The 12533-nt window shown below is 42.6% G+C and overlaps 1 protein-coding gene across 1 annotated transcript in view; it reads right to left on the bottom strand.

Moving 5' to 3' along the window:
• The window catches only part of LOC311271323 (uncharacterized protein), a 207725-nt gene extending 198609 nt beyond the window's left edge, over window positions 1–9116 (bottom strand). The window contains exons 1-8 of the mRNA XM_084376939.1: window positions 8990–9116; window positions 8749–8877; window positions 8204–8317; window positions 7950–8016; window positions 7634–7862; window positions 5759–7556; window positions 5204–5377; window positions 3608–3781 (exon numbers count right to left, since the gene is read on the bottom strand). Of these exons, the coding sequence (XP_084233065.1) occupies window positions 3608–3781; window positions 5204–5377; window positions 5759–7556; window positions 7634–7862; window positions 7950–8016; window positions 8204–8317; window positions 8749–8877; window positions 8990–9114 (2810 nt within the window). The 5' untranslated portion in view covers window positions 9115–9116. The remainder of the gene's footprint in view (window positions 1–3607; window positions 3782–5203; window positions 5378–5758; window positions 7557–7633; window positions 7863–7949; window positions 8017–8203; window positions 8318–8748; window positions 8878–8989) is intronic.
• Window positions 9117–12533: the final 3417 nt, after the last annotated feature.

The raw sequence follows: 12533 nt of genomic DNA, 5'->3' as shown, positions 1-12533 counted from the left end.
AAGCTGGTCGACTGAATAATCATTGAATAAATTCATTTTCCTACATTTAATAATGTGAAGTGACAGAATCGACCGCAGTGGAAAATATATGAAACATAAAATAAAACTACGACTGAACTTTGAACCTCGAATTTTAAAACAAAACAAACGAGACGTCCTCAAAGTGTTCAGAAAAAAATCCTGACAACTGGACAAACTCCTTCTGATGAACATCAGGTCAGATCAGGTATCTGAACACTTTCTGACAGCAAACTTAATGCTTTTAAACATCTTTTAAAGAAAATCAAAGAACATTAAATAACCTGTGAAGAACTAATGAATGCATGTTGGAGCTGGCGGATATGAAACGATCTCATGTTGACCTGAATGAACTGTGTTCTCCTGTTGTGTCCATCATGAAACAGAAACTCTTCACACGTCTCAAACTAAATCTTAAATGTCTAAATGTTGTAGCTTTCATTCACAGCTGGCTTCAAATAATTGACTTGAACAACAGAAATGTGTCAATAATAACTCAACATGAAGAACAATATCACTGCGGAGCACTATAGCACGTTAATACTGACAGGCTGTTAAAACCTCTCCACGTAAAACTGAGCAGTCTCATTTCTACACTGAACTTTATAATCCTGTTATCTCACAGTTAAAGCTGTGGTCTACGATTTGAAAGATTTGTTATTATTATTAACATCATTTAGATGGTGGTTATGACCCAATAGTACCACCCACACAATGTGGAGAGTAAAAGGAGCCAAAAAAATCCATTCTCTCTAGTGTCTGTAAAACTGAAAAGAAATGGACCAATAGGAACCATCCGGCCCGGATGGCTCCTATTGGATCAATTTTCCGATCCAATCCTCGCTCACTCTCCTGCTCCTGCTCCTGCTCACGTCTGGTCCCGACCCACTTCCGCATTTGAAACTACAAGCGGACGAGAGGTTTGTTTTGCCCTGAGCAGTTCAGCTGCCTCTGCTCGCCCCACCGACAAAGAGTCAAAGAAAGAAAGTCTGTCACTGAAAAGACACAAAGCGAGATGAGAAACAAAGAGGGCTCAAACCGAATAAACATCGGGTCATCGTTTGAACGGTGGCGAAAGGTCCGTGAAGATGTGGACCCGGTGCTGATACAGCGGCGTTTCTGTTGAGCAGGTAACCTTCGTCTTTATTGTGGATGTTGTGACACAGATAACTTTCATGCCGATGCTGCTGATGACTGTGAAAGCTGCCGTTAGTTTGTTTCTGTTATTAGACAGTGTCTGTCTCTGCAGTGTTGTCAACACTTGTTTACTTGTTCGACGGAGACGTTAGCCTCTATGCTAGCATTGTAAGCTAACAACAAGCTAACATTGCTAACATGTTTACACCAAATCAGCCTATTTATTTGCTCGTGGCGGCTAAATGAAGCAGCAAGTAAGATGAATGAAGGGATGGATGAAACCCCAACGCGAAGCGGACGGGTTTCGGATTTATTTCCGGATTTTTATCTTATTTGTCCGGATTTATTTCTCCATAACAACCTCTCGCCGGTCACTACTCAACTGATTTGCTAACCCTCCTCCCGGTCTTGTCCGTTTGTTTTCAACGAAGCCTTTGCTAAATCAACATGATGGATTATCATAAACGCGTTACGATGTGTGTATTTGTGTGTCTTATCTGTCATAAACAAGAGATTACGGTTTACGGACACGTTTGTGTCGCGGTCTGTGTGAGTCTCGGAGCAGCTGTGTGTGTCCTAGCTGCTGTCTGGTGCTACTCAGACAGCAGCTGGGACACACACAGTTGCCCCGAGACTCACACTGGTTTGTTTTTCAGCCACAATGTGGAAACGATCGTTGTGATGAAAGCTGACGGCAGCATCTGTTAGAGTCTTGGCCCTCAGTAACTTTTAGAAGTGGCTAACTTCGCTGTTGCTTGTTGCGGGACGTATAAAGTTCGTTGAAAGGAAAAAAAAAAAAGCTTGTTGCGGGACGTATAAAGTTCGTTGAAGAGAAAAAAAAAAAAAGCTTGTAGCCGGAGGGGGTGTGTCGCGGGACTCCGAGGGGAGAGCGATACAAGCTCGGAGGGGAGGGGTTAAGGAGCACAGAGGGGAGGGGTGTGTGTGTGGGGGGGATGCTTTTTTCAAACCTTTCTCAGATCGTAGACCAGAGCTTTAAATATGAGAAAAGCTTCAAATCACTGATGACAACACGCTGGTTTTAAACATTCAGGTTCAGATATCATCACTGGTGGAGTCTTTGCTGTCTGTCCTGTAGGGGGCAGTGCTTTTTATAATGTCGCTCTACTTACAAACAAACTCTGGTAATTGGTTGAGCGGTTTTGTAAATGTTTGCATCATCTCCTTCCTAACTTGCACAGTGTCTTGAATTAGCTACAGGAAGGGAGCAGATCCATTTTCTGATATTCATATCTACTGGTACATATTTAGATAAATAGTCCACAACTACATGGATGCAGTCAGAGTCCTTGTTGCATAATATAACTAAACTCTTATTATCTGGGTTGTTTATATATATATATATGTGAGTCAATCTCTGTCCGACCTACAAATGTTTTCAACATGGCGGCCTGGTAGTACACTTTCTCATATTACATCTAAACAGTAACTAAAATATGTTTCTGAGAACATTTGCGGTCACTGCAGCAGAATATTGACTCATATTTGATCAGCACTGCCTCATTTTACTGTTATAACCCTTTTCCACTGGTCAGAAATCCCACTTAAACCCGCTAAGATCAGCTTTTGTGTGCAGTGGGAATGTGTAAACTCTGCATTTACACCAGGGTCAGTTGACTCTGTAGTAGACAGGTTTTTATCACCTCGGCTCGGCTTTGATCTAAACGTAAGACCCAGGTGAACACTGCCGCATGAAGTGATGACGTGTTATCAACATCCAGTGGTGCTGCGTAAATAATGAAGGAATTGTGGACACGGTCTGTTGTTATTTTCTCTTCTGTTTAACTGGTGTTGTGTCCTGTTTCCAGAGCATTCATGATGTGAAACATGACGTCAGTGACGTACAACGTAACGCTTCAAATAAAAGTCACAGAGAGGCTGCGTTGCCTGCAGGAAGTGGGAATGGGGTCATAAGGCAATCGTTGTGTTGACCTGCTAGTTTTGGTGGAAAAGCAGCATTAGATTTGAGTTTCATGAGCAGTGTTTGTTCAGATGACACTTTCTTTTTCGACCCCACTTCACTGAGTGAACAATGTGTACATTTGTTTTGCTCTGAGATACTGCTGCTCTAGAGCGACATCTAGTGGCAGTAGATCTCAGACATTTGACCTTGAAGCCAGGGTCACTCAGGGCGGGCATAATTCAAATGGACACAGTTGGCATTTTGTAGTGATGGAAACTGGATTTCTGTGTTTTACTCACATATATCACACATCTAAATAAGGTAACAACACATATTCTGGTCTAATTCATTATAATTTGAGGAAAACGTTAAATGGAAAAAGCCTCTATGTCCATTCTTAAACACTTAACAAATACTGCTAATTAAAAGAAGCCATTTCTTTCATTTTCTGATTTTAATTACAGAACAGACATTAATTTAGACAAAGGTCGACCAGACAGATTGTCAAGAGCTCTTTTTGTCTGTTCATACCTGAGAGTGTCCAGTGTCCAGTCTGGATCCTTGAGTCCAGCCGACAGCAGCTTCACTCCTGAGTCTCCTGGATGATTGTAGCTCAGGTCCAGCTCTCTCAGATGGGAGGGGTTGGATCTCAGAGCTGAGGCCAGAGAAGTACAGCCTCCCTCTGTGATCAGACAGCCTGACAGCCTGGACACACACACACACACGCGCACACACACACACACACACAGCTGAGAGGTAATGCAAACTTCTGTGATAATTCTCTGTGGGTTTGTCACTTCGACATTTAAACTATTGTTAATGTAAAAATACTGATCAGAGTTGCTTTAATTAAAAAATAATATCACAATCTATTTAATTACAATCACGATCCACAATATAAATTGTGACCTTATTCGTCAATTTTAAAATGCCCTGTTGTTGAAATAGCTTATGAATTTCTCCATTTACGCCATTAAAACACAATATTTCATTAAAGATAGATTGTAAAGCCCTCTGAGGCAAACTGTGATTTGTGAATTTGGGCTATACAAATAAAATTTGATTTGATTTGATTTGATTTGTTTGGCACAAGCTCCTCAACCACCTTGGTGCTAGCTATAGAGTGGTGTAATTTATAGTCCGAAAACAAAGAAATCAGTTAGCATATTAGCACGTCCTGTCCCCTTGACTCAAACTCTGAGTTTGTTGAATGTGTTTTCAGTTAAATGTGTGAAATAAAGTGTGTGGTTACCACAGGCTGAAGACATTTACAAGTTTTGTTCTACAACATAAAATACATTAAATGTCCCACAGTTTAATTATGAAGCTCGTCATGTGTTAAAAAGGGTTAGTGGTTGCTAACAAGTGTCTAAATGAGACTACAGAGGTTGTCGGGGACATTAAACGTCCTCACAGCGAACACGGAGACTCGTCTCCTCACTAGTCCGTCTTTACAGGCCCACTTTAGTTACACACTATTCTCACTCTGACTTTACAACTTGTACATTGATCAGTTTATAGAAAACCTGGATAGTAATTGTGCAGTAAGACGCTCAGTGGTGGAGACGTTTAAGTCATGTGACCGTGATGTCGTCTGTTTGTAGCCTAGCATTAGCTTTTTACTGCTAGAGATGTAATTTACGCTTCAAACATCACAGAGTGGAGTTCATCTGTGGAGATTATCTGGATGAACAGAACCTGGAAGGATCAGAAACTTGTACAGATTATTTTCTGTAATAATCTAGAATACAGTTCAATAATCCCACAGACGGAACCAGGGCCATGCTAACTTCAGATAGCTACAAAAATATATCATCACGAGCCATGAGAAGGGATTCTTACAATCAGCATATCCATCATGTTGGCTGCATCACTCTATTGATTTTTTCATATATCGCTGATCTGCTAGTAAATGAGGTCCTGTGAAGTTTGGAAATGGAAGTACGAGGACACTAAATACAACAACCTCTACGGTTCACCTGAAGAGCAGATTGTGGAATCACAATCTAAAATTGCTGATAACCCACCTCTAGCTTTGCGTCACAATAGAGTTGTTAAAATAGACTTTAACCTGTACGTAAAGCAACATTCAAAGGGTTATCTCTTAAATAGGGAACACATCCTGACCTGAGAGTCTCCAGTTTACAGTGTTTGCTCTTCAGTCCAACAGACAGCTGCTTCACTCCTGAATCCTGCAGGTCGTTGTTACTCAGGTCCAGCTCTCTCAGACTAGAGGACTGGGAGCTGAGAACTGAGGACAGAGCTTCACAGCTTCTCTCTGACAGATTACAGCCACTCAGCCTGAAGGAGAGTTAGTGACAAAGACAAACACTGATACTGTTTCTGTCTTATACAATATAAAACACATCACATTTCTATGGACTGGGTCTTTATAGTCTCAAGTATATTACTGGGATCTGTCAACAATTAATAAAATGTCCTAAATTATACTCATATCTCTGGATTGAGCCTGACATGAACTACAAAGAGACAGTATTCTTCTATTTCATGGATGCATTAATCTGTAGAGGTACAATCAAACTAAAGGAACAATGTGCATGTTTTTCAACTGATCAATCTGATGACTAAATCTTTGGACTCTTATTTGGTTGATATTTGATATTAGGAGATTCATTAGTGGAGAAAAACCCTACATGTGTGATACAGTATCTGTTCACTTACAGAGCTTTGTTGGAGGCTTTGACCACTGGCAGCAGCCTCAGAAGAGCCTCCTCTGAAGCAGAGTACTTCTTCAGGTCAAACACGTCCAGATCTTCTTCTGATGACAGTAAGATGAAGCCCAGAGCTGACCACTGAGCAGGAGACAGTTTAGCTGTGGAGAGACTTCCTGATCTCAGGTACTGTTGGATCTCCTCCACTAGAGAACCATCATTCAGTTCATTCAGACAGTGGAACAGATTGATGCTTCTCTCTGGAGACAGATTCTCAGTGATCTTCTCCTTGATGTACTTCACTGTTTTCTGATTGGTCTGTGAGATACTTCCTCTATGTGTCATCAGACCTCGTAGGAGAGTCTGATTGGTCTGCAGTGAAAGACCCAGGAGGAAGCGGAGGAACAGGTCCAGGTGTCCATTTGGACTCTGTAAGGCCTCGTCCACAGCACTCTGGTAGAGATGTGTTGGTTCAGGTTTGTCTCTGAATAGTTTAGACCACCGGGAGGTTTGTTCTCCTTCTGCCAGCAGATTGACTCCAGAGTTGATGAATGTCAGATGGACATGAAGAGCAGCCAGAAACTCCTGAACACTCAGATGGACAAAGCAGAACACCTTGTCCTGGTACAGTCCTCTCTCCTCTTTAAAGATCTGTGTGAACACTCCTGAGTACACTGAGGCTGCTCTGATATCGATGCCACACTCTGTCAGGTCTGATTCATAGAAGATCAGGTTTCCTTTCTGCAGCTGCTCAAAAGCCAGTTTTCCCAGAGACTCGATCATCTTCCTGCTCTCTGGAGTCCAGTGTGGATCTGTCTCAGCTCCTCCATCATACTTGACGTTCTTCTGTTTGGCCTGAACCACCAGGAAGTGGATGTACATCTCAGTCAGGGTCTTGGGCAGCTCTCCTCTCTCTCTGGTCTTCAACACATCCTCCAGAACTGTAGCAGTGATCCAGCAGAAGACTGGGATGTGGCACATGATGTGGAGGCTTTGTGATGTCTTGATGTGGAAGATGATTCTGCTGGCCTGCTCCTCATCTCTGAATCTCTTCCTGAAGTACTCCTCCTTCTGTGGGTCAGTGAACCCTCTGACCTCTGTCACCATGTCAACACACTCAGGAGGGATCTGATTGGCTGCTGCAGGTCGTGTGGTTATCCAGAGGCGAGCAGAGGGAAGCAGTTTCCCCCTGATGAGGTTTGTCAGCAGCACATCCACTGAGGTGGACTCTGTAACATCAGTCAGGATCTCAGTGCTGTGGAAGTCCAGAGGAAGTCGACACTCATCCAGACCGTCAAAGATGAACACAACCTGGAACTCTTCAAAGCTGCAGATTTCTTTGGTTTCAGTGAAGAAGTGATGAACAAGCTCCACCAAGCTGAACTTTTTCTCCTTCAGCACATTCAGCTCTCTGAAAGTGAATGGAAATGTGAACTGTATGTCCTGGTTGGCTTTGTCTTCAGCCCAGTCCAGAGTGAACTTCTGTGTGAAGACTGTTTTCCCGATGCCAGCCACTCCCTTTGTCATCACTCTTCTGATTGGTTTGTCTCTTCCAGGTGAGGCTTTAAAGATGTCTTCTTGTCTGACTGTTGTTTCTGGTCTGTCTGGTTTCCTGGATGCTGTTTCAATCTGTCTGACCTCATGTTCATCACTGACCTCTGCAGTCCCTCCCTCTGTGATGTAGAGCTCTGTGTAGATCTGATTCAGAAGGGTTGGGTTTCCTGCTTTAGCGATCCCCTCAAACACACACTGGAACTTCTTCTGAAGGTTAGATTTGAGTTGACGTCGACAAACTGCAGCAACAGTTCCTGAATGAAACACAACACATCAGTGAGTGGATGTTAGTGTGAAGAAGAAAACAGTTTATTGAGGAAAATCCTCTTACTGCTCTGCAGACAGTCAGCCAGCTCCTCCTGCTTCATTCTCCTCAGGAAGTTCAGTGTGATCTTCAGAAATGCCTCTCTGCTGCTCCTCCTCTGCTCCTCCTCCTCACCGTCCAACACCTCCTCATCCTCACTCTGCCTCTCTGAGCATTCTGGGTAATCTGGACTCAGAACCTTCTGGAACTTCTTCAGCTCGTTCTTCACAAAGGTGACAACGTTCTCCTCAAGATGCTGCAAAAGAGTAAAACTTCAAATGTAAAATGAGACATTTCATTTCATTTGCAGCTGAAGTAAAGTTGTTGTTGGACATTTACACACCTTAAATATGGAGTCCAGGTCTGTTGGATGCTGCTGGACAGACTGACCACTGAGAACCTGCTGAACTCTGCAGAGAGAACATAAAGTACGATGATTTCAACCATCAGCAGCTTCACATTTTACATAATCTGTCTGTTTTTGGGGCCTTTTGATGGACGCCTTTAGTTGAGTTTCTAGTTGTCGACCCTGTTTTTTATGTTCCTGTCTAGGAGGAGAGCTGCAGAACAACAAAGTCTTCTGGTTTACATTCTTACCTTTCTTCATCAGAGTGGTCTCCATCCTTGAAGAAAATAGGCCGACCGATGGACCGGTCACTCTTCATGGACACTCTGCTGGGTGCAGGAGAGTCTGGTCTCTGCTGCTGAACCCTGATAGAAACAGACAGGCAAGCCAACGCACCTCTCAAACCTTCAACCACAAATTAATGTTCAAATGTATCAAAATCTAAAGTTGATTTAAAGAGAAGAAGTCCAGAAAAACCATCAGAGTTTGATGATCCAGTTTGGGACAATAACCAAAGTTCATATCATAAGTCAGATAAACTGGTTCTAGTAATCGTGTCATGTTGCTGATCATTCCTTCAGTTTGAAGCTACAACCCTTTTTAAAATGTGACATGAGGAGATAAGAGGAGGTGGACAACATTACAGGAGACTTATTTGAAATGATAAACATCAGTAAAACGTTGTCTGAACGTTACAAATGAAACGTTCCTCCAACAATAACATTGTTAGAACATGTAGAGGACATGATGAAATGTTACAGGAACGTTCCTGCTGGCTGGGACTATGTTGACTTACTGAGTCTCTGAAGGACGTTTTACTTTAAACTCTAATGGTAGATTCATGGACCGGTCACTCTTGATGGACACACAGCTGGGTCCAGGTCCAGGTCCAGGTCCAGCAGAGTCTGGTCTCTGCTGCTCTGGGCTTCAACACAACACACACAGAGCTTTGAGTGTGAATCATGATGGTGGAGTGATTTGAGTGCTGAGCTGTGACATGGAGAAGAGTCATGGACAGTTAGAGATCCTCATCTCACCTCTGAGCTTTGGTCTGGCGGTCATGTTCCCCACACAGAGTGGTTTTAGAGGGAGGGACTCCCTCCTCTGTCTCCTCACACTGATTCATAGCAGAGCCCACACCTTCACACAAACACAACAACATGCTGTCACACATGATTTATCAGCATTCCTCTCAGTCACATGACAAACATACAGAGTCTGACTGACTCTGACTGACGTTAAGATGCTTCAACAAGCCAAAATGAAGATTTCAGCTCAGCAGAAGCTGCTGAATTCACGTCCACATCAAGTCACAGAGACTTTCTACCTTCATCTGTAGGAAACACTGGAGCAGAGCTCAAACTGTCAGTCCATTCATTGATCAGCTGATTGACAGATCATTACAGGACAGCAGTTTGAATCATTTACACTCATTTTTCCTGCAAAAATAACAAACATGAGCTTCAAACTTCTTCACTGTCTTTATAATTTAAACCTTTGTGCTGCTGGATGTCAGACTTATTAACAGTCGAGTCTAAACAGCTGATTGTTAGAAAAACTGATGAAACTCAGTTGATAATGAAGATAATGGTCAGCAGGATCCTGAACTGAGAGAGAAGAAGCTTCTTATTGATCCATCAGGAAGAATCAATTGAGTGGAAGCTGCAGCCAGGAAGCCAATCACAGAGCAGCTGGTGTAGTTCTGCTGTCAGTCCACTAGATGTCCTCAGTCATCTACAGTCACTACAGCTGCTCAGTAAACAGATCAACAGGCTTGTTTCCAGGTGAACTGCTGACAGTTTCCCAGCAGCCTTCAGTCTGTACAGGAAGTCACAGAAACACTCACTTCCTGTTAGATCTGATTGTGATGTATTAAAATGTGATCAGACCCAGATATCAGATTATATACAGTCTACAGTTGTTTTAATTGTGACAGGGTCGCCTGTTTAAACTCTTCACAGAACATCTGTGAGTCTGTTTGTGGTTCAACCTCCATTTTACATAAACTCTCATCATATCAGTGTTTTGCTGTTTATGAATCAGCTGAGCAGACATGTTGCTCCTAAACTACATCAATACATTGAACACATTAACAGTCAAACAGGAGAAAGAAGTACAAGACTTCATTATTGATCTGTCAGATCTTTAGACTGTCAGGGATTTACATCTGTACACATGACACATCGTATTTGATTCATTGTTGTGTGTGTCGATCAGAGAAGTCAGAGAATTAACAGCTGATCAAGGTTCAGTCAAAGAATAACAAGTTTCCAGGCTGTCAGACCGGTTCTGACAGAACCTCATCTCATTTTGTTCCTGTTTTTAAGAGTGAGCTGAATGAAAGTGTGGACGCCATCAGATACTGAAAGAAGTGTAAAGTTGTGCAGACTGTGATATGACAGCAGACACAAGCTTTGAGCTGGCAGGACTGATTATCTCTGACTGAAGTTGCTGCTATATGCTCAGACTGATGAATGAAGGACCTTGTTGTCCTTCCTGATTTGCCTCCCTGCCTTTGTCTTCTTATCGTCATGTTTCATGGGTCTTCCTGTTATAAATGCTGTCGGACTGTAGAAAAGACTTTGCGCCAGTGCGCCTTCTATTCTCATCTTTACGGTAGTCAACGCCGTGTGTGCCGTCATGGTGTTTTCTCACAAACAAACAACAATAAACAACCTCTCACACTGTTTACCGACTGTTAGCAGCTGTTAGCATCACCGTTTCAAACTGTTCAAGTCCAAAAGAGCCGAGCGGTTGATCCTGTCGACCAACGAGCTCGACACCTGTCACACCTTTCAACAGGTGTTACTGCGATGATCGTGTCAAACTACTGAAGACACACACAGTCTGATAACACGAGTCTTTACAGGAGGAAACACACAAATCACACATGAAGAAGTCACATTAAAAACACACATTTACCTTTTTGTTGAGGCAGAAATCATGTGAGTCACCTCGAGACAGAAAGTGAAAGTTAGAGGCGCTGTGTGTGTGTGTGTGTGTGTGTGTGTGTGTGTGTGTGTGTAAAGGTCATGGACTTGGACTCAGTAATGAAGTGAGGTCACTAGTAGCGGCCATATCCCAGACTCCCTTGTTGCCTCACGAGGAGAAACTGAAATAACGACTTCCCAACTCAGGAAGTGGGAACATCCGAGGAGCACCTGAACGCAGCAGCAGTGTACTTACTGCATGAAGTAGACGAGGGAAATGTACTTGAAGTGTACTTAAGTTTACTTGATGAAATGAACCTGAAGTTTACGTTTTCTGTAAAAGTCAGAAAACAAAGTTTGTGATGAAAACAAAGCGAGCTGAACTGAACCTGAACCTCCTCAAACATGCTTCAAAAAGAAAAAACAACTGTGAGTTTTATTTTAGGGTGGAACTTCCCTTTAACATACTCACACACTGAACAAACAGATAAATGAGACATTTAAAAGCCTTTTTAAAGATCACACAACATTTCGGTCTCAGTTTTTGTCAAACGGTGAAAATGTTCACATGAAGCTCTTTTTTCTTCACGAGGCTTCAGCTGCTTCAGTGTTTTAATACATCATCAGTTGTGACTGAAGGAAGCTGATATTCACGTATTCATGGTTCAAAGTGACGTCACCAGTTTTAATGTGACACTTTAGCTGTGAAACATCATCTGAAGCTTTAATGTTTCACCTCATCAGTCAGAGATGATCTGATGGATCTGCTGCCTCCTGCTGGTCACTCTGCAGTCTGACACTCTGCTGCTCAGAGGAACAGGTGAGGTCAGCAGGCTGGACCAGCCGGTGAGGAGGGCCCGCTCCGAGGTTGGACCGGAACTGGACAGTCGAGACGGTGGCTGAGGATGAAGGACAAAATCAAAGCCATCCTGGATAACCCCTCCCAGCCTCTCCATGACGAGCTGCAGATGTGCAGCTCATTCAGCCATCGCATCGGCTCACAGGTCTGTCTTCATAATCTTTTCTTTTCTTTTTATTGTCATGGAAAATAAAATTAACTTTGTTTCACACACATAACATATTTATGTTTTTACAGATGGAAAAAAAAAATAATTTAATCGTGCAGCTCTTCTAGACTTTACAAATGTTATTGGACCGACTGGATCACATTTTCCACCGTTTTACAGACATTTCTTCCACAATGTTAACTTTATGGGGAAATGTGTATTTGGGCTGCAGTGCTTCACGTCACTGATACACATATTTTCAGTGCATTCAGAAAATATTCAGACCCCTTCACTTTGTTCACCTTTTGTTATGTTGCAGCCTTATGCTAAAATCATTTAAATTATTGTTTACCCTCATCAGTCTACACTTGATACACCGTGATGATGGCAGAAACAGATTTTTTTTTTGAAAATGTATTGAAAAGAAAGAACTGAAACATCACATTGAAATCAGTATTCAGACCATTTACTCAGTACTTGGTTGAAGCGATTACAGCATCCAGTCTTCTTGGTTTATGACCCGACGAGCTTTGCACACCTGGATTTGGGGATTTTTTGCTGTTCTACTCTGCAGATCCTCTCAATCTCAAAAAAACTCTGCCACCATGCTTCCCCATCCGGATGGTACTGTCCAGGTGATGAGC

Source organism: Pagrus pagrus, assembly GCF_965226575.1.
Source record: "Pagrus pagrus genome assembly, chromosome: 2".
Classification (NCBI taxonomy): Eukaryota; Metazoa; Chordata; class Actinopteri; order Spariformes; family Sparidae; genus Pagrus; species Pagrus pagrus.
Note: the sequence above shows the minus strand (reverse complement) of the source record. Positions and strands in the feature narration are given on the sequence as shown.